At 41.6% G+C, this 23,369-nt stretch overlaps 1 protein-coding gene across 5 annotated transcripts in view; it reads right to left on the reverse strand.

Annotated features, from left to right (window-relative positions):
- The window catches only part of usp34 (ubiquitin specific peptidase 34), a 277,821-nt gene that overhangs the window by 246,662 nt on the left and 7,790 nt on the right, over window positions 1-23,369 (reverse strand). For all 5 annotated transcript variants that reach the window (XM_085981444.1, XM_085981442.1, XM_085981443.1 and 2 more), the window contains exons 2-3: window positions 4,198-4,285; window positions 1,816-2,239 (exon numbers count right to left, since the gene is read on the reverse strand). In XM_085981444.1, the coding sequence (XP_085837570.1) occupies window positions 1,816-2,239; window positions 4,198-4,285 (512 nt within the window). The remainder of the gene's footprint in view (window positions 1-1,815; window positions 2,240-4,197; window positions 4,286-23,369) is intronic.

Consider the following 23,369-nt stretch of genomic DNA (forward strand, 5'->3'; position numbering starts at 1 on the left):
AGCATATGGGGTGATGGGTGAACAAGAGTTAGAATACGGGCAGCAGAGTTTTGGGGGAGCTCAAGTTTACAAAGGGTGCAAGGTGGGAGGCTAGCTAGGACAGCATTGGCATAGTCGAGTCTAGAGGTAACAAAGGCATGAGTTTCAGCAGCAGATGAGCTGAGGCAGGGGCAGAAACTGTTACGGAGGTGGAAATAGGCAGTCTTGGTGATGGAGCGGATGAGGTCAGAAGCTCACCTCGGTCAAGTAAGACACCAAGGTTGTGAACGTTTAGTTCAGCCTCAGACAGTGGCTAGGAAACGGAGTTTGTGGCGTGGACCGAAAACAATGGCTTCGGTCTTCCCAATATTTGGTTGGCAGAAATTTCTACTCATCCAATACTGGATGTCAGACAAGCAGCCTTAACTGGTTATTTATCTCATTGCAATGTGTGGGAATTGCTGTCTGCAAATTGGCTGACATGTTTGCCTATATAATAGTGACTGCACTTCAAAAGTAATTCATTAGTTTTAAAGTGCTGTGGAATGTCCGGAGGTGCTTTCTAAATGCAAGTTGTTTTCCTTTCTTACAGCTGGGCTTACTTTAAAATTTTCCAATTTTGCAAGACTCTTAATGAAAATCTATGCTTGGAAGCCTTAAGCACATGCATAATAAATTCTAATTACAATGTAAAAATTGCTGTGTGTGCTCTTCACTCTGTCATGAAGATAATAAAGGCAAAGTTTCAAAAGTCCAATCAAATTTAAAATGACATTTGCTTTGGTTATTTCACTTGTAAGGAAATCTTAGGCTCTTAATAGTGCACAGACCACTGTTGCCAGATCCAATTCCAAACAATAAATAATTTTTCATACATTATCCGTAAGTTTTTATGTGGATGTTTTCCCATTTACTGAGGGCAGCCACCAACACCCATGAATTCACTAGTAGCCTTGGTAACTGGACTTTAATGTCCTAATGCTTGCTGAAACTAGAGATAGGGATCTATCAGGTCAAATCATTCTGTGAGACACTGGCATCCAAATCCATTCATGCTTTAAGCAAAAATTCCTCTACACAGTACTTTAACCTGCTTAACAGTATAATTTTACCCAATAAACATTTGAAATTATTTTTTCCTTTCATTAGAGTGCAAGATGACCACAGGCACAAAGCTCTTGGCCAATCATGAATAAAACCAGTTTTTAAAAACAGAATTACCGGATTAAAAAGCCCTCGAGTGTTGACATTTATAGTTTCATTATGCATTTTAGCTAGCTGTAGTAAGATTTGTGACATCTGCCAGCAAGGCATAAAAAGAAACTGATCTCAGAAATATTAACCTTCAGACCGCTGTTCTCTTCCCCACCCCCCGCTTGCCCACAAAAAATAATTTGTTGTAGAAAGGACATCGAGGATAAACGTTCAGTGTATTAAATGTAAGCTGTTTGCATAGCAAAAAATTTTCAATTAGTACTGCTGTGAAAATTAATTTCTCTTTACTCTAATATTCACAGCTATTAACAACAGTTTGTTTCATTACAACTCCGTTCAAAAAGCTATGGTACTGCTACACAAAGTTAACATGGAAACATCAAGCGTTACAAAAAGGCCAAAACTACTTTTTGAATTGGCTGAAGCAATTTATCTGACTTTTTTTTCTTCCCTTATATTTTAAGTTATATACCTAACCAATCTTGGGCAAGTTAAGAATGCAAATTATAACTAATGCACAAAGCTGAAGTTACATTTTTTTCCAAAACAATGGAAACTTCGCAAAAACTAAATTAGTGGATTACAAGCATCAACCGATACAGCATAAGAAATACATTATACCTCTATAGTGGCATGAGTGTTATGTTTGTAGGCAGTATATAAAGGGAACTGAATCTGAAATATCTTTGCCACACATAACAGCAACTTTTCTTTTTCCTCTGTACTCCATGTGCTAAATGGATCAGTGCTGCGTGTAGAAACCTCCTCAGTTCTCCCGCATGTTCTATTATCTGCTTTTTTCTCCACAAAGTCCTTTGATTTCCGACCAGTATCATCATCATCTTTATTGCGCTCGCCTTCCTGATTAGCCTGTTCATGGCTTTGCTGATTCAGGTCCTGCCATGATGAATCATTACTAGTGCAAATTTTACACAACTGGTTCTGGAGAGCCTGGACTTGGGCAGTCACCATATTGATCAGGGCATAAACCACCTGGTTGAAGATTTCCAGGTGCTTGTACTCCTTGAAGCAACAAAGGCATTGCCTATAAAGAAGGAAACATAGTATTACAATTTTTGATTAAACATAAAAATTGAGCAAAATATTAGTGGAAGCTACCCAAATGCCAATTCAGTACAACAATCTATGCATCTATTACTTACAGATAGGGAGTGAAGGTTAAGAAGAAAAATCCTTACATATCATGACATTGTGAATATAATTATGACAGTGTTAAAGGTAGTTTGAAAAGATCTTTAGAATCTCTAAATAATGTGTTGTCGACATCTATTTTTGCAAAAACCTGAACTGCAGTAGCACAATTTACTGTCAACACAGCAGTAGTGCGAGAAGAATCCCAGAATTGTGTCTGAAGGTAGGACATTGTTACATCACGTGACAAGGGCATTCTATGCAACTCTGACATCAGACTAGAATATAAGGATGAGACGACAGCAAAAAAAAATAAAAAATAAAATGTTACAGTCTGTAAGTTTATTCACAAAAGATGCACTCATTATAAAATTTGTGTGTGCCAAAATAGATGTTATTCTGGAGAACCTACCCATTCATTTTTAATTTTTTAATACCAGAGACTAAAATTGACAACACAAAATTCAAGCACCACAGAGCAATGTAGCAGTCCAAATGTTCATTTGAAGCAATCCCTGTTGTGTGAAGCTCAAATCACAGGATTATATTCAAATCTGCCAGAAAGATGAATTAGGAGTTTGTCACATTTGATTGGATTGCCTGGTGTTTATCATTCTGCAAACAGAATGAAAACAACACCAGTTTACTGCACCAGGGCTGCTTCAGCGGTAATATTCAAGAACCTCCAAGCGGAAGTTTCTCTCTAACAATAAGAGTTCAGCACCAAACATGTCTCTACCAGTGTGTACCAACATTTCTCAATGCCAGACTATGCCATTTAAAACAGGCCTGTTCCCACCGTTGATTAAAGTGGCCTCATCATGATTTCCTCAATTTTGATCAGTGTCAATATGTATTCAGCAACATCCAATTAAAAGAAGATAGATTTCTAACACTTGCTGTATATGTTCATCTTGTTCTAAACACAGTAAACATGGTGCAGCCATTCCTTACGAGTGCATTTTGTGAACCCAGGGCGAATTTGGCAAACCACAATACTGCATTTTGTCAAGAAGCATTTTATGCAACAATCGTTAACAATTATGAGTGGACTACTGTATCATGCACAGATTTAAAGGCTTTAGTAGAGTCAAGTACAAGGGCCTTCTGTTTATTTTTGATGTACAAAATATATTGCATGAGTCAATGACAAAGGGCATACTGCACAGCCATAGCCCAGTTGGGCACATACACTTTGAAGAATGTTGATTCATGGAACAGTGGCAAGACTATCTGAGAATCTAACTATGGGGGCCCAAAATTCTCTCAGCGACTGGGGCTCAGGGGGAAATTTTCCCATGAGGGGGTTCAGGTAAGCTATATGGGGGACTTTTTTTTTAACAAATTTCATTTTGTTTCATCATTTGTAATTGCCTTCTTACCTTTACCAACAGGACTGACACCAATGGAGAATCAAACCCATAAGCTGCTCCATAGCGACACTCGGTGACTAAACTTGCAACTGCAGGCAGACTCGAAGTATAAAATAGCAGCCTGGATGTTACTGCAGTTAGATATTACAAACGGCAGCTAAAAAATTAACACTGAAAACCCTTATCACACCACCACCTGAGCTTTATAGGTATCGCAGGGTAATCTAATGTAAAAATGCCCAAACGCAGTTGCCCTCGGGATTTTCAATGCATTTTTAAAATGGAATGTTGTGACCCACCAGCCATTAAGATAGAATATCAATAATATAAAACCTTGGCTGTTAAAATTGAAATTCAGGGAAGCCAAAGAACATGGTAATACTTCTTTTCCCTCCTCCATCTACTTGTCTCACAAACAAAAACTATAATGTAGTTACTACAAGGTCATTCATAGACATTATAAATAAAAAAAACATACCTTTGTGTCCAAGAGTTGATGTAATTAAATATCTTGAGAGCATGTTCCTTTTTAAGCTGTAACCCTTCATTACTTTCTGTTTCAGATACTGTTGGGAGAGAACAACAACATTCATCAATCTTATCTTGAGCACAAAAACAGGCCATTCAGCCTAACTGGTACAGTCCATACGAGCCTCCTCCCACTCTGTAACCCTCTCTTCCCTTCTCCCTGATTTATGCATCGCGTCTCCCCTTAAATGTGTCAATGCTATCTGCTTCAACCACTCCATGGGGCAGCACGTTCCACATTCTCACCACCACTCTCTCATGGAGGAAGGAGAAATTCTAACATTTAGAGAGTTCTGTCTTATCACTGCTGTAACCCATAGTTACTATTACAGACACAAAATACTGTTGTTTTACATAGGAGCAGGAGTAGAACATTCAGCCCCTCGAGCCTGTTCTGCCATTTAATGAGATCGTGGCTGATCATCCAAATTCAGTACCCTGTCCCTGCTTTCTCCCCATATCCCTTGAGCCTTAAGAATAGAAACAATGTTATAAAACAGCGTATCCTCCAACCCACAAAGAGAATGCTACCGGAGACTGGAGTTTCTTTACACTACAGGCAGAGAAATTGGGAGAAGCAAAACAGATGTTACAGCAGTGCCAGTGGCAAAAGAGTTTAATTACAGTGCAATAAGTTTACATCGGCAGCTTTACAGTTTGATGCTCTCTTCTCCTGCCATGAGCCAGGAACAATAATGATTTTTGAAATTTATCTTCACCAGTCAGTGGGTCTTCCCCTTCCCTGCTGTTATCCAGGAACATTACAATTTTTAAAGCCATTCAATGGACAACATGAGGAATTTAGAAATGTATACAACTCTTTTTTTTTTTTAATAAATGTTTTGTTCTTGCTATGTGGACAACGCTGGCAAGACTGCATGGATTGGCCATCCCTAGTTGACCCGAGGGCATTAAGAGTCAGCCATGTAGTGGGAGACTCAAGTCAGATATAGGCTAGACTGGGTAGCGGTGGCAGGTTCCCTCCCCTGAAGGACATTAATGAGCCACTTGGGGTTTTTAAAGAGAATCCAACAGCTTTCATGGTTATTTCAACTGGTACCAAATAAATCACCAGATTTAATTAATTCAATTTCCCAACTTGTCATGGTGCGATTGGAACTCATGACCAGTTGTTAGTCCATTACCATAACCATTAGGCTACCATACTCTTCCACTTAAGCAAACAACTCCAGGAACTTATGTATGCACACATAGAAACATACAAGATAGGAGGAGTAGGCTATTCAGATTCAGATACAGATTCAGATTAGATTTATTTGCCATATGTAACAAGTACAATGGAATGCTTGTTCCCTGTAGGGACACGTCAGCTATACATACAGCGCCGTGTTCAGAGTCAATACAATGGCTTCCCGTGGCAGTGGGAGCATGATGTCCCTCAGCCGCTCCGCATTCAGTCCTTCGAGCCTGCTCCGCCATTCAATGAGATCATGGCTGATCATCCAAATTCAGTACCCTGTCCCTGCCTTCTCCCCATATCCCTTGATCCCTATAGCCTTAAGAAATATATCCAACTCCTTCTTGATTATATTTAATGAACTGGCCTCCACCGCCCTCTGTGGCAGAGAATTCCACAGGTTCACCACTCTCTGGGTGAAGAAATTCCTTCTCATTTCAGTCCTAAATGGCTTACCCCTTATCCTTAGACTACGACCCCTCGTTCTGGACTCCCCGGCCATCAGAAACATCCTTCCTGCATCTAGTCTGTCCAGGCCTGACAGAATTTTATAGGTTTCGATGAGATCCCCTCTCAATCTTCAAAACTCCAGTGAGTATAAGCCCAATCGACACAATCTCTCCTCATATGTCATTCCTGCCATCCCAGGTATCAGCCTGGTGAATCTTCGCTGCACTCCTTCCATGGCAAGAACGTCCTTCCTCAGATAAGGCGACCAAAACTGCACACAATACTCAAAGGTGCGGTCTCACCAAGGCCCTGTACAACTGCAGCAAGACATCCTTGTTCCTGTACTCAAACCCTCTTGCTACGAAGGCCAACATACCATTTGCCTTCTTAACCGCCTGCTGCACCTGCATGCTTACCTTCAGCGACTGGTGCACAAGAACACCCAGGTCTCTTTGCACTTCCCCCTTCTCCCAATCTATTGCCATTCAAAAAATAATCTGCCTTCCTGTTTTTGCCACCAAAGTGGATAACCTCACATTTATCCACATTATAGTGCATTTGCAATGTTTCTGCCCAATCACCCAACCTGTCCAAATCGTACTGGAGTTTCACGACATCCTCCTCACAACATACCCTCCCACCCAGCTTTGTGTCGTCTGCAAATTTGGAGATATTACATCCAATTCCCTCGTCCAGATCATTAATATATATTGCGAACAGCTGGGGTCCTAGGACCGATCCTTGCGGTACCCCACTAGTCACTGCCTGCCACTCGGAAAACGACCTGTTTATTCCAACTCTTTGCTTTCTGTCCGCCAACCAGTTCTCTATCCAAGTCAATACCTTGCCCCCAATCCCATGTGCCTTAATTTTGCACGCTAATCTCTTATGCGGGACCTTATCGAAAGCCTTCTGAAAGTCCAAATACACCACATCCACTGGTTCTCCCTTATCTGTTTTACCAGTTACATCCTCGAAAAATTCCAGTAGATTAGTCAAGCATGATTTACCTTTTGTAAATCCATGTTGACTTTGTCCGATCCTGTCACTGCTTTCCAAGTGCTCTGCTATTACATCTTTTATAATGGACTAGCATTTTCCCCACTACCAAGGTCAGGCTTACCGGTCTGTAATTCCCCGCTTTTTCTCTACCACCTTTTTTTTTTTTTTTTTTGAATAGTGGGGTAACATTAGCTACCCTCCAATCCATGGGTACTGTTCCAGAGTCTATCGAGTTCTGGAAGATGACCAGCAATGCATCTACTATTTCTAGGGCCACTTCCTTAAGTACCCTAGGATGCAGATTATCAGGCCCTGGGGATTTATCAGCCTTCAGTCCCATCAATTTTCCAAACACCATTTCCCTACAAATACTGATTTCTTTCAGTTCCACCCTTTCATCAGACCCTATGTTCCCCGGCATCTCTGGGAGGTTATTTGTGTCCTCCTTTGGGAAGACAGAACCAAAATATGTATTTAGTTGGTCTGCCATTTCTTTGTTCCCCATTATAAATTCCCCGGATTCTGACTGCAAGGGGCCTACGCTTGACTTCACCAATCTTTTTCTCTTCACATATCTATAAAAGCTTTTACAGTCAGTTTTTATGTTCCCTGCAAGCTTACTCTCATATTCTATTTTCCCTTTCTTAATTAATCCCTTTGTCCTCCTTCGTTTAATCCTAAACTGCTCCCAATCCTCAGGATTATTGCTTTTTCTGGCCAATTTATATGTCCTCTCCTTGGATCTTATGCTATCCCTAATTTCCGTTGTTAGCCACGGTTGAGTCACCTTTTTTGTTTTATTTTTATGCCAAACTGGGATGAACAAATTCTGTAGTTCATCCATTTGATCTTTGAATGTTTGCCATTGCCTATCCACCGTCAACCCTTTGAGTGACATTCCCCAATCAATCCTACCCAACTCGCTCCTCAGACCATCGTAGTTTCCTTTATTTAAATTGAGGACCCTAGTCTCGGAGTCAACTACTTCATTCGCCATCTTAATGAAGAATTCGATCATATTATGATCGCTCCGACCCAAGGGGCCTCGTACAACAAGATTGCTAATTAATCCTTTCTCGTTACATAATACCCAGTCTAAGATGGCCTGATCTCTGGTTGGTTCCTCGACATATTGGTCCAGGAAACCATCCCACAAACACTCCAGGAATTCCTCCTCCACAGTATTGTTACTAATTTGGTTAGCCCAATCTATATGTAGATTAAAGTCACTCATGATGACTGCCGTGCCCTTATTGCACGCTTCTTTAATTTCCCTTTTAATGCCAACCCCAACCTCCGCCTTACTGTTTGGAGGTCTATATACCACTCCCACTAACGTTTTCTTCCCCTTAGTATTTCTCAATTCTACCCATACAGATTCCACATCATCAGAGCTAAGATCCTTCATTACAATTGTGTTAATCCCTTCTTTAACCAGTAATGCTACCCCACCTGCCTTTCCTTTTTGCCTATCTTTCCTGAATATCGAATACCCCTGGATGTTGAGTTCCCAGCCTTGGCCACCCTTGAGCCACGTTTCCGTAATCCCAACCAAATCACCCACTAAATACCATGAATATCAAGCCAGGAGACTTCAAGTAACTGAATTCTGGGGTTTCTTTTAAATCTAGGTCTAACTTAATTTTCTTGATAGTGTTATTCTTCATTTTCTTTTCACTTCAGAATTGCTCATTGCTTCTGATTAATTCACTTCAATATGCTTTTTAAGCATTTCATTTGCCAAATGAACAATGTTTACCTCAGTTATCCCTCAAATTTCTTGCCTTAAATAATACATACATTCACAGGATGTGGGCATTGCTAGCAAGGCCAGCATTTATTGCCCATCCCTAGTTGCCATTGACAAGGTGGTGGTTAGCCTCCTTCTTCAACTGCTGCAGTCCGTGTGGTGAAGGTTGAAACACAATGATAGGAAGACTCAAGCCTAAACTAACCATTAGACCAAGAACAGTGCACTCAGCAATAGAACAGTGAATGTACTGCAACATCAACACTTAGCACACTATGCTTGTATGAGTGGAATATTTTTGATAAATTACTCTATGCTTATACACGCAGGATACTTTTTATAAATCACTCCCAATGCACACAAGTACATTTTAGTTCTTACTAATTAATCTCCTTTGCAATTGCTCAAAAGTAGTTCAGGACTTGGGGAGTTATTTCTAATTTTTACCGCCGTCTCACTGCAATCTATGGGGAACTAGCAGAAGAATGGGATTAGACAAGGTGTCTCACATGGAGGAAAAACATCTTACCAATACTGAAAGATACAAGATCTCAGATATTTATTATTTACCTACTTTACAAAACTTGAAGATGCAAACAACCTTCTTTGTACTCCTTCCCCAAAACCCTTCGTTCTATTGTTTATATTACATTTGTTTGTCCATTGTCCAGATGAGTGGGATTGCACTTGCTTGGCTCCACTCTTGCGTATCCAATCATAGGCAGAGAATCTTCAGCAATGGCTTTTCTTCCCACCCCCGGACAATTAGCTCGAGTCCCCCAAGGATCAATCCTTTCGATTCCTCATCTATATGCTGCCCTATAGCAACATCATCTGGTGCACACGCGCGCACACCGTTCCCTCACCACCAATTCCATTTCCATCCACTTTCAGGCTGAACCACACCATTCGCAACATCAGCGTCGTATTTGACACCAAGCTGAGATTTTGAATCCATATCCTCTACAACACAAAGACCGCCTACTTCCACCTCCGTACCATCGCCTGTCTCCGTCCCCGTGTCAGCCAAACACCCATGTGCTCACTAACCTACATTGACGCCTGATCCACTAATGCCTCCATTATCATGTTAAAATTCCTCAATGGCTTTGCTTCTCCCAATTTCTTTAACCTCCTCCAGCCCAACAACCCTTCACAAACTCTGTATTCCTCAAACTCTGGCCTCTTACACATAGCCGCCGATGATGGGGAGAAGGGAGTGGGGCAATGCCTTCAGCCGTCCAGGGCCCAAGCTTTGGAATTCCATCCCTAAACCTTTCCACTTCTCTCGCCTCCTAAGACCATCATTAAAACTTACCTCTTTGACCAAGCTTTTCATCACCCTTCTTTGGCTTAGTGTCATTTTTTGTCTGATTATGCTTCTATAAAGTACCTTGGGAAATTTTCCTACTTTAAAAAGCACTATATAAATGCAAGTTGTTGTTTTCACCCTACTTCCCAAGGTGAATTTGCTTAATATGAAAGAAGTGTTTTTTTATTTAATTTTCCCAACTCCTACCTTTTTCCTTTCTCAGAAATTTCCATAACAAGAAAAAAATTCCCCTTCCACAGTGATTTTGTAGTTCTTAAGAAATTACTGCTGTAGCGCTGCACTTAATGACAAAAGGCTCCCAATCATCTCTCCCCTTCAATCAATGACTCCCTCCCCAGCGACTTTCTCTGGCAAATGTTATCACAAACAGCTAGAAATCCTCACCACTAAAGGCTTAAGTGAAATTTCCAACTTTGGGATTGACACAAAGCTCCAGAGAGGGGTGCAAGCAAAAGCAGGGGAAACTTCTTGCAGGTAAAAGAAAGAGACTTGCATTTGTATGGTGCCTTTCACAACCTCAGGACGTCCCAAAAACACTTCACAGCCAATTAAGTAGTTTTTTTGAAGTGTAGCCACTGTTGTCCTGTAGAAAAGTAGCAGCCAATTTGCACACAAACAGCAATGTGATAAATCACCAGATAAACTGTTTGTGATGTTGGTTGAGGAATAAATATTGGCAACAGGCAAAACTTCCTGCTCTTCAAAATAATGCCATGAGATCTTTGTGTCCACCAGAGAGAACAGACAGTCTTGGTTTAATGTCTCATCCGAAAGACAGCACCTCAGACAGTATTTCTAACATTCTGACAGGTACAGGATCTCTAATATTACACAAGTAATCTTATGAACAAACTGATTTTTTTTTCCAGAATCCTGTAAAATTTTGCATTAGTTATTTTTAGGCAGATATACAGATCTGAGCAGAAGACGATGGCGGCAGAAAACAATATGAAAAAATATGCATGATTCAATTTTCTGTGGTAGTTGCTAGTTCCCAATTACTGGGACTTGATTTGACTAGACTGTTCTGTGGTGCTTGGCTAGCGCAATACAAGTGGTTTGATTGGCTGAAATAGCCCACCAATTAAATATAAGGCAATCTATATGATTTAAGTTCACACACAGCCAATATTGATTTCTTGTGCCCTGAAGTTCAGGTATCATTATCCCATGCAGATTTTTGGAATTGGATTGTCGTAAGAAATACAAACCGCCCTCCTACTCCTCCAAGTACTATGTTGTATAATACAAAAAAAAATGCAACAGTGGAGCCTGTTAATTTATAACACACTTTAAGGATTATATCTACATTTTAATATTACATTAAAGCAGATAACTAAAATTACTGTTACATGCACTATATGAAGTGACACAGGTGACGGATGGCAAAAATCCTATTTTGAAGTTAAATTAACTCAATAAGGGTACAGTAAGGAAGATGGTTGTGGTGGTTGGAGGTCAATCACAGCCCCAGGACATCGCTGCAGGAGTTCCTCAGGGCAGTTTCCTAGGCCCAATCATCTTCAGCTGCTTCATCAATAACCTTCCCTCCATCACAAGGTCAGAAGTAGGGATGTTCGCTGATGATTGCACAGTGTTCAGTACCATTTGCAACTCCTCAGATAATGAAGCAGTCCATGCCCGCATTCAGCAAGACCTGGACAACATTCAGGTTTGGGCTGATAAGTGGCAGGTAACATTCACGCCACACAAGTGTCAGCCAATGATTATCTCCAACAAGCGAGCATCTAAGCACCGCCCCTTGACATTCAACAGCATTACCATTGCCGAATCCCCCACCATCAACATCCTGGGAGGTCACCATTGACCAGAAACTTAACTGGATTAGCCACATAAATACTGTGGTAACAAGAGCAGGTCAGAGGCTGGATATTCTGCGGCGAGTGTCTCACCTTCTGACTCCCCAAAGCCTTTCCACCATCTATAAAGGCACAAATCAGGAGTGTGATGGAATATTCTCCACTTGCGTGAATGAGTGCAGCTCCAACAACACAAGAAGCTCGACACCATCCAAGATAAAGCAGCACACTTGATTGGCACCCCATCCACCACCAGCGTACCGTGGTTGCAGTGTGTACCATCTACAAAATGCATTGCAGCAACTCGCCAAGGCTTCTTTGGCAACACCTCCCAAACCCATGACCTCTACCACCTAGAAGGACATGAGTAGCAGGCACATGGGAACACCACCACCTCAACGTTCCCCTCCAAGTCACACACCATCCCAACTTGGTAGTATATCACCGGTCCTTCATCGTCGCTGGGTCAAAATCCTGGAACTCCCTCCCTAACAGCACTGTGGGAGTACCTTCACCACACGGACTGCTGCGGTTCAAGAATGCGGCTCACCACCACCTTCTCATGGGCAACTAGGGATGGGCAATAAATGCTGGCCTTGTCAGCAATGCCCACATCCCAACAATTAAAAAAGGTATTCGTGAGAATGTATAACCCTGAAACTCAACCTTAATGGAAATATCATAGCAGTTGCTTAAGGAAATTAATTAAAAATTTTCCTTGATTAGGTAGGTATGGACAGAAATTACCATATTGTGTGCACAGTATGATTTTAGTCCTAAAGTTAAGGGAATTTATTTATGAACTTCATACCATATTCATGTTAATGTTTGTGTTTAACCTCCCCAATGAAGTGAATTTCACTATTCAATGAACTTTCCTGTTTTACAAAAAAAGTATATTTGATTGAAATTGAGGAGTATGTTACTCTGATGTAAAGATGAATATATAAGAGCTACAAAAAGATACACACATTAAAGTTGTGAGAAATTGCTATAAACAGAAAAAGTCACCAAAGAGAACCAACAACAACTTGTATTTATATAGCGCCTTTAACGTAGTAAAACTACCCAAGGCACTTCACAGGAGCATTAACAAAGTTTGACACCAAGTCACGCAAGGAGATATTAGTGCAGATGAGCAAAAGCTTAGTCAAACAGATAGGTTTTAAGGAGCGTCTTTAAAGGAGGAAAGGGAGATATTAAGGACTGTCTTAAAAGGAGGAAAGGGAGATAAAGAAGCAAACAGGTTTAGGGATGGAATTCCAGAGCTTAGGACCAGGGCAGCTGAAAGCACAGCTGCCAATGGTGGAGCTATTAAAATCAGGGATGCTCAAGAAGCCAGAATTGGAGGAGCGCAGCTATCTCGGCGGGTTGTAGGTCTGAAGGAGATTACAGAGATAGGGAGGAGTGAGGCCATAGAGACATTTGAAAACAAGGATAAGAATTTTTAAAATCAAGGCGTTGCTTAACCAGGAGCCAATGCAGGTCAGCAAGCACAGGGGTGATGGGTGAACAGGACTTAGTGCAAGTTAGGACACGGACAAGTGTTTTGGATGACCTCAAGTTTATGGAGGGTAGAACGTGGGAGGCCAGCCAGGAGTATGTTGGAATAGTCAAGTCTAGGAAGTAACAAAGGCATGGATGAGGGGTTTCAGCAGCAGATTACATTACATAGAATATACAGTACAGAAATAGGCCAATCGGCCCAACCAGTCCATGCCGGCATTTATGTTCCACTTGAGCCTCCTCCAGTCTTTCCTCATCGAACTATCAGCATAATCTCTATTCCCTTCGCCCTCATATGCTTATCTAGCCTCCCCTTAAATGCATCTATACTATTCGCTTCAACCACTCCCTGTGGTAGCAAGTTCCACATTCACCACTCTCTGGGCAAAGAAGTTTCTTCTGAATTTCCTATTTCATTTCTTAGTGACTAGCTTATATTGATGGCCTCTAGTTTTGTTCTTCCCCACAAGTGGAAACATGTGTCGACTATCAAAACCTCTCATAATTTTAAAGACTCCTAATAAGTCACCCCTCAGCCTTCTCTTTTCAAGAGAAAAAAAGAGACACAGCCTGTTCATTCTTTCTAGATAGGTATACCCTTGCATTTCTAGTATCATCCTTGTAAATCTTTTTTGCACCCTCTCCAGTGCCTCTATATCCTTTTTATAATATGGTGACCAGAACTGTACGCAGTACTCCAAAGTGTGGTCTAACCAAGGTTCGATACAAGTTTAGCATAACTTCACTACTTTTCAAATCAATCCCTCTAGAAATAAACCCTCGTGCTTAGTTTCCTTTTTTTTTTTTAAATGGCCTGGTTAACTTGTCGCTACTTTGTGATTTGCACTCAGCTTGCTCTTCTACCCCATTTAGATTCGTATTTTCCAAGTAATATACGTGATCTCCCTATTTTCTTAGCAAAAATGTAATACCTCGCATTTGTGTGTGTTGAATTACATTTGCCAATTATATGCCCATTCTGCAAGTTTATTAATGTCTTCTTGTAATTTGTTGCAGTCCTCCTCAGTATTGACTATCCCTCCCAATTTGGTGTCATCTGCAAATTTAGAAATGTGTTTTGATTCCAAAGTCTAAATTGTTAATATAAATCGTGAACAACAGTGATCCCAGCACTGATGCTTGTGGAACACCACTACCCACCTTCTGCCACTCTGAATAGCTTCCCTTTACCCCTACTCTCTGCTTTCTGTCTTGAAGCCAGCTAGTTATCCATTCTGCTACTTGGCCCCTGACTCCGCATTCTCTGACCTTATTCATTAGTCTATTATGTGGTACATTAGTGAAGGCCTTTTGAAAATCTAGATAAATTACATTTACTGCATTACCATTGTCTACTCTCCCGGTTAGCTCCTCAAAAAATTCAATGAGGCTGATCAAGCAAGATTTTCCCCTTTTGAAATCCATGCTGACTATTCATTATGTTGTTTTTGGTTTCTAGTTGTTCTTCTATTTTCTCCTTTAGTATGGATTCCATTATTTTTCCTACCACCAATGTGAAGCTGATTGGTCTATAGTTCCCTGAACATTTTCTATCTCCCAGAAATTCGGGTCTCCACAGGCGAGTACGCACTGGGTACGCACCCGTAAGCCCAATGGAAGTGCCGGTTTCCTGCATGCGCGGGAAACCGGCACTTCCGTTCCCCTGAAAGAAGGGGTTCAGAGGTCGAACGCGTGCGCAGGAGAGGCTGCGCGTGCGCATTGAACTTACGTTTTTTTTTTGCAGGTTTCTCCGGGAGGGTAAGTCTCCAGAAGTTACGCATATAAAAAGCAGTCACAAGGCCTGCTTTTTACAAGGTAAGTGGTGAATTAATTAAAATTAAAACATTTTTTCCACAGGTTTATTATTTTTAAATACTTTAAAAGGTAAGTTTATTTTTAGCCCCGTTAGAAAATAAAATTATTTTTTCAAAAATTTAAATTATTGTTTAAAATAGTTATTTCATGTAATTTATAGTTTATTTTAAAAATGTGATTTTAAAAAAAATTGAAGATTTAGTGATGTTTTGGGGCTTATAGTATTTATAAGTTTGACAGCCCTTCCTGTCAAACTTATGAATGAAGCATTCCCTGCTACCATTGGCTCTCCATGGCCCACGTGATCCATGGGGACGCATCGAACTAACTGCGCCCCTGGGATACGCAAGAACTGCGCACCGGCAGTTGGAGGCGGCCCAGGATCGGAATTCCACGGGGACCCACAGCTCAACGGCCGGCGCGGAAGGTAAGTGCAGGTTGGGGGCTTACACCCGCGGGAAGCCCCCGACCCGAATTTCTGGGCCACTATGTTAGCTATCCAGCAGTCCTCTGGCACTACACCTTTCTCTAACGAATTATTAAATATGTGTAGTAATGCCTCTGCTATCTCTTCTAGATTCTTTTAAAATGCGCAGATGTAATCGTCCGGACCAGGGGTTTTATCCTCCGAGTTTGATTAGTTTATTTAATATTCTCCTCTTTATTTTAAATGCAGTTATCTCACCATCCGATGTCATGTCCACCTGTTGTATCGCCCTGGTAAATACTGAAGCAAAGTAACTTTAATATTTCTGCCATCTCTCTATTGCTGCATGTGGTATTATCCTGTCCATCCCTTAGTGGCCCTATTCCCATCCTGACTTTCCCTTTTTTATTTATGTGCCTGTAAAATATTTTACTATTTCATTTTATGAGCCTTGATGATTTAATTTTATCGTTTTTTTTTTTTTTTTATTAAACTTCTCTCCTAATCGCTTCATATTCTCTCATCATGCTCGCCCCTGCTGTTCATGTACTTAATGTATGCCTGTTCCTTGCCCTCAATTTTTCCCTTGTGTCATTATTCATCCATGGTGTCTCATTAGTGTTTAGCTTGTTCTTATTTTTTAGCAGAATATTTTTTTCCTGGACTCTTGAATACCATTTTAAATGTTTCCCACTGCTGTTCTAATTCACTGTCTGCCAATGTGTCCATTTTATTTTCCAAGTTCTATGCTGAGGCCCTCAAAATCGGCTTTTCTCCAATCTATTACTCTGGTCTTCATCATACTTATGTCCTTCTCAGTTATCTTAAAGCATATTATATTATGGTCACTATTGCCTAGGTGTCCCCCTCCCTTCTTAGGCTTCTTGCATATTTTGGGTTAGAAAGGAGTCCTGTACACATTGTAGGAACTCCATTCCCTTTTCCCCTTTACCTACCTCTTCTGGCCAATTAATACTGAGGTAGTTGAAATCCCCCATGATTATTCTTTTAATGTTTTTTACTCATTTCCCTAACTTGTTTGCATATTTCTTCCGCCACCTCCCTTCCACATTGGTCTGTAGACTGCCCTGATTAGTGTAATTGATCCTTTATCTCTATCCACATGGATTCTATTTTTGACTTGCTGATAGCTGTGTCACTTTTTTCTACTGCCATTATGTTATCTCTAATAAGTACAGCAATTCCACCTCCCCTTTTTCCCCCCCTCTATCTTTTCTAAATGTGTTATACCCAGCAATGTTTAATTCCCAGTCTAGAGGTAACAAAGGCATGGATGAGGGTTTCAGCAGTGAATGAGCGGAGACAAGGGTGGCGACGGGCGATGGTACGGAGGTGGAAATAGGCGATCTTAGTTATGCTGCAGATATGTGGTTGGAAGCTCATTTTAGGGTCAAATATGACGCCAAGGTTGCGTAACCGTATATATAGACGACCACAACAGCCAATTTTCACACAGCAAGGTCTCAAACTGGAATGAGATAAATGACAAATTAATCCATTTTGGTGACATTGGTTGAGAGATAAATGTGGCCAGGACTCCAGGAAAACTCCCCTGCTATTCAAATACTATCACAGGATCGTATACATCCATCTGAACAGGCAGACATCTCATCCAAAAGAGAGCACTTCCTGAAAATGCAGCTCCACCTCAGCACTGCCGTGAAGTGTCAGACTAGATTGTGTGCTTAAGTCCCTGGAAAGGAGCTTTAACCCACAACCTTCTGACTCAGAAGCAAGAGTGCTACCAGACAGCCAAGCTGGCACTTGACTCAGTGGTAGCACCTCTGCTTCCGAGACCGAGAGCAATCACACAGCCAAGGATCAAGCTGATGAAAATGGGCATTCTGCACTTCTACAAAAATCAGTAGCCGAGTTGTCATTTCTCAGCAATTTTTTTTTTTTTTTTTTTTTTAAAAAGCATGTGTGCTTAACATTCCTTCTTCTACCCAAGCTCCAATTAAAACTTAAGTATCAAATCTGAACGAGATCGGAGAATATGGGATCTCTTACATCCACTTGAACAGAGAGCAGCTCCACAGAACAAGACAGCACTCCAGTGATTATGCACTGCATTTTCAGCCTAAATTAAGTGCTCAATCCTTAAGTGGGACTGGAATCCACAGTCTCCTGACACAGGAGACAATTTGCTACACTTACTGTCACAAGCAACTCCTGAGCCAACAATAGAACCTCTGAAATCCAGGAAACAAAATCTTATTTGCACTTATTTTTCTTTACTTTGTGGGTCTGTCCCATTTGAATTAAATAGGTTTGGAAAGGGCTGCCTTTAGCACCATTCCTTCATTAATGGAACATCAATCAGAACATCGATTGGGTTGCATCAGCAACCGAAAATAAATTTTATAGATCGATACACACACAAATATTTAATTAAACTTTATGCATGGTACATACCTGTGCAACTCAGAGACGTTTGGATATCCCCACCTTTAAGGATCACAGCATAATTCTGATAAACTGTGCAAATTCCTTAGCAGAAATATCACTTTCTCTCCTTCTCACAAATACACAGCACTATGGGAAGTATAACATGCAACACAACACACAAATAAAATAAAAGGAAAGTCGGGCTTGAATAGGGCTATTAAGGGACCGTCAGGATAAAAATCACAGGCAGTGGTCGTGAAATGGCAGAAATATTAAATAATTATTTTGCTTCAGTATTTACCGGGGGGGGCAGATCAAGTGGACACGACATCAAAAGCAGCAGCAGCGGCGAGAGGATAAAGAGCGGTCAGAGAACTGACCCGAATTAAAGCAGCGGCAAAAGGATAAAGTGCGGCCTGAGAGCGGACCTGAATTAAAGCAGCGGCAGCGCGAGGCTCCGATTCAAAAACAACAAAGTGACTTCACAGGAGAGCGGGTAGGTGATTGGTTGGTGAGTATTACAGCTCTTTTCTGCTCTCTAAGTTAGGGAAGGGGGTTAAATTAAAGAGCTGAGAAATTGTAACTTGCTAGTACTTATTAAATTAATAACTTAAACTAAATAAAATCAAACACTAAACCTAAAATATCGACTAAATAAAATCTTTAATTAATTAATAAAACTATACTCATTGGAGTTTAGAAGAATGAGATGGGATCTTATTGAAACATACAAGATTCTGAATTAGCTTGACAGGGTAGATGCAGAGAGGATGTTTCCTCTCGTGGGGGAACCTAGAACTAGGGGGCATCATTTCAGAATAGGTGGGGCACCCATTTAAAACGGAAATGAGGTTAAATTTCTTTTCTCAGAGGGTCGTGAATCTTTGGAATTCTCTTCCCCAGAGAGCTGTGGAGGCTGGGTCATTGAACATATTTACGGTGGAGATAGACAGATTTTTGAATGGTAAGAGAGTTAAGGGTTATGGGGAGCAGGCAGGGAAGTGGAGTTGAGGCCAAGATCAGATCAGCCATGATCTTACTGAATGGCAGAGCAGGCTTGAGGGGCCAAATGACCTACTCCTGCTCCTACGTCTTGCGTTCTTATAAAACAAGGTTAGAGATGGCAGGGCAGATGGTGTGTCCTAACTGCAGCATGTGGGAGTCTGTGGAGCGCGTCGCGATGCCAAGCAACCACATCTGCAGCAAGTGTCTACAACTCGAGAACTTCGGCTCAGGATTGTTGAGCTGGAGTACGAGCTGCAGACATTGCGATGCATCAGGGAGGGGAGCGTTACCTGGACACTTTGTTCCAGGAGGCAGTCACACACTTGAGGTTAAGTTGTACTTTAGAGGGACAGGAGAGTGTGACTGCGAGTCAGGAAGGTATGGGGACCATGGATGTAGTGATGGAGGAGCCTCAGCCCTGGATCTTGTCCAACAAGTACGAGGTATTTTCTACCTGTATGGATGAGGAAAATGACTGCAGGGAGGATGGGCAAACTGACCACAGCACTGTGGTACAGGGGGCCATCCAAGTGGGGGGAGAAGGAAGGAATGTGGTAGTAGTAGGGGACAGTATAATCACGGGGATAGATACTGTTCTCAGCAGCCGCGAAAGAGAGCCCCGAAGGCTGTGTTGCCTGCCCGGTGCCAGGGTTAAGGATATCTCCTCGCTGCTGGAGAAGAACTTGGAATGGGAAGGGGAGGATCCAGTTGTCGTGGTCCATGTAGGAACCAACAACATAGGTAGAACTAAGAATAAGGTTCTGCTGAGGGAGTTGGAGGAGCTAGGGTCTAAATTAATAAACAGAACCACAAGGGTAATAGTCTCTGGATTACTACCTGAGCCATGCACAAATTGGCATTGGGTCAAGCAGATCAGAGAGTTAAATGCGTGGCTCAAAAGAGTGGCATGGGAAAATGGGGTTTCAATTCATGGGGCACTGGCACCAGTACTAGGGAAAGAGGGAGCTGTTCTGTCACGATGGGCTTCACTTAAACCGGGCTGGGACCAGCGTACTGGAGAATCAAATAACTAGGGCTGTAGATATGGCTTTAAACTAAAAAAAAAGGGGGGGGGGGGGGAGAGAGTAGAAGAGGGGTCAGGTGAGGGGAAATTTAGAAATCTAAAGAGAAAGGTCAAGGCAACAGAGCAGCGTAACGATTTGGGTAAAAATAAGCAGTGTGTGACAGGAAGGGACAGAGTTTAATGGTAGCAGTGCAGCAGAGAATAAGGTCAAAGCAGGGAATAATGGTAAAAGATTTAAATTAAAGGCTCGTTATCTGAATGCACGAAGCATTTATAACAAGATAGACAAACTAGTGGCACAAATAGGGATAAATGGGTTTGATCGAATAGCCATTAGAGAGACATGGTTGCAAGGTGGCCAAGGTTGGGAAATAAATTTTCCAAGGTACTTGAAGTTTTGAAAAGACAGGCAAAATGGAAATGGGGGAGTAGCCCTGATAACAAAGGATGACAAAGGACAGTGGTTCGGAAGATCAGGAAGTAGAATCAGTATGGGTGGAGATAAGGAATAACAAGGGGCAGAAAACACTGGTAGGGGTAGTATATAGACACCCCTAACAGTAGCTATACCATTGGACAGAATATTAATCAAGAAATAGTAGGAGCTTGCAACAAAGGTAATGCAATAATTTTGTGGGACTTTAATCTTCATATAGGCTGGACAAATCAAATTGACAAAGGTAGTCTGGAGGACGAGTTCATGGAATGCATTTGGGACAGTTTCCGAGAACAATAGGTCATGGAACCAACCAGGGAACAGACTATTTTAGATCTTGTATTGTGTAATGAGACAAGGTTAATTAGCAATCTCATAGTAAAGGAGCCTCTGGGGCAGAGTGATCATAATATGATAGAATTTCACATTAATTTTGAGAGTGACTTGCCCAAGTCCTAAACTAGAGTCTTAAACTTAAATAAAGCAAATTTCATAGGTATGAGGGGCGAGTTGGCTAAGGTAGATTGGAAAAATAGTTTAAAAGGTAAGGCAGTAGATAAGGTACTGTCTTGGATAGAGAACTGATTAATGGCGGAACAGGCTCGAGGGACCGAATGGCCTACTCCTATCTTCTATGTTTCTATTTAGTTAACAGCCTAACTGTGCGTGAACAGTTATCCAATAACGATCATAACATAGAGGAAGGAGGTAGCGTGCCAGAAATCCCAAGGCAACTAAATCAAGGACAGGGTCTCAATAAAATTAATGTAAGTAAAACAACAGTAATGAAGAAAATAATGGCACTAAAGCATGACAAATCCCCAGGACCGGATGGTTTCCATCCCAGGGTTTTAAAGGAAGTAGGCAAGTACATTGCAGATGCCCTAACTATAATCTTCGAAAGTTCTCCAGATTCAGGAACCATTCCTTTAGATTGGAAAATTGCACATCACTCCGCTATTTAAAAAGCGTGAGGGGGAGGAAACCGGGGAATTATAGACCAGTTAGCCGAACATCTGTTGTCAGGAAATTGCTGGAGTCTATAATTAAGGATAGGGTGATTGATCAACTGAAAATTTGAGGTGTTCAGAGAGCCAGCATGGATTTGTGAAACGTAGATCATGCCTGACAAACCTGATTAAGTATTTGAAGAGGTGACTAAAGTAGTGGGCAGGGGAATGTCTATGGATGTTATTTATATGGACTTCTAGAAGGCATTTGATAAAGTCCCACATAAGAGATTGTTAACTAAGGTAGAAGCCCACGGAATTGAGGGCACATTATTGACCTGGTTAAGAAATTGGCTGAGCAGCAGGGATAATGGGTAAGTACTCAAATTGGCAGGTGGTGACTAGTGGTGTCCCGCAGGGATCTGTGTTGGGACCTCAGCTATTCACAGTATTTATTAACGACTTAGATGATGGCATAGGAAGTCATATATCCAAATTTGTCAATGACACAGATAGGTGGAATTAGGGTTGCAAAATTCTGGGAATTTTTAAAAGAGGAAACTTTCCATGGGAATTTTGAGTTTTTTTTGCACACTGATGGTTTTTGTCTCTGACCCTTATATTATCTTTGCCGTCAAAATAGACATACTGTTCCATACAAATAAAAACAGGCTTTCAAAACTTTAGGTTATAATTTTGAACTTTATTGAACCCCCACAAAAAAGACCCATCTAAAATAAAATTAAAAAAAAGAGCGTCAGCTTATTTAGCCTGTAATTTGTCCTTATTTTGTCCCTTTGAGTCTTCTACTCATGAGTCTTCTGCTCCTCCTGATTCTCTGACTCTGGCTCTGACGTGTCCATTTCCTCCTCTGTGTCAGTGTCTAGCTGTGTGGTGGACACTTCTGTATCTGGCTCAATAAGTTGTAGGTTCGCCCGGATAGCCACCAGTTTCTCCAGTCTCGTTAGTCAGCCTGTTGCGCACCTTTGTATGCGTATTCCCAAAAAGTGACCAGTTTCGTTCAGAGGCCGCTGATGAAGGTGGGATTTGGAGTATCACCGATGAAATAGGTGACAGGGCCTCAGATGCACAAAGTCCCTTCCACCAGGTATGTGCACTGATATGCTTGCATGATTCCCATATCCCATCCCCATTCCAAAGACCTTGCTTGGTGGAGAACTTTGCCAGACTTCCCAGAACTTTGCCCACATCCAGATTGAGATGGTGAGAGGGTAGAAATCACACTAAGCGCTGTTGATCTGTTCTCCAGAAAGTATTGGTCTCCCAACATGCTTTGGGTCCAGCATGTATGCTGCAGCATGAATCGGCTTGACACAAAATTCTTGACGCGTTTGTATGAATTGAACAATTGCCTTCTCCTCTGCTTTGAGCAGCAGGGATGTGGGTAGGGCAATGCTGATTTGTTCTTTTAAATCAGTAAAAAGCCTGAGAACATCGGACAAGACAGCGTCATCTCCTTCAATCTGAGCAATTGCAGATGCTACTGGTGATAGTAGTTTAAGGCTGCTAACCACTCTCTCCCAAAACACATCATCCAGCAGTATTTTCTTGATGGTGGTTTCCATATCCCCAGACTGGGATATTGCCATTTCTTGCAGCGACTCCTTACCCTCCAGAAGGCTGTTGTACATTATGACAACACCACCCCATCTAGTGTTGTTGGGCAGCTTCAGTGTGGTGTTCTTGTTCTTTGTCATTTGCTTGGAGTTGTAGGTTGCTGCAACTACCGGTTTTCCCCTGACATACTTAACAACTTGCTTGGCTCTCTTGTACAGTGCTTCCATGGTTCTCAAACCCATGATGTCCTTGAGGAGCAGGTTAAGCCCATGAGCTGCGCACCCAATAGACGTAATATGAGGGTAGGCCTCCTCCACTTGAGCCCAAGCAGCCTTCATATTCGCAGCATTGTCAGTAACTACTGCAAAGACCTTTTGTGATCCAAGATCGTTGATGACTGCTTTCAGCTCATCAGCAAT

The sequence above is a fragment of the Somniosus microcephalus genome, chromosome 3 (genome assembly GCF_052327205.1).
Source record: "Somniosus microcephalus isolate GS21.2 chromosome 3, FLI_Smic_1.0, whole genome shotgun sequence".
Taxonomy (NCBI): domain Eukaryota; kingdom Metazoa; phylum Chordata; class Chondrichthyes; order Squaliformes; family Somniosidae; genus Somniosus; species Somniosus microcephalus.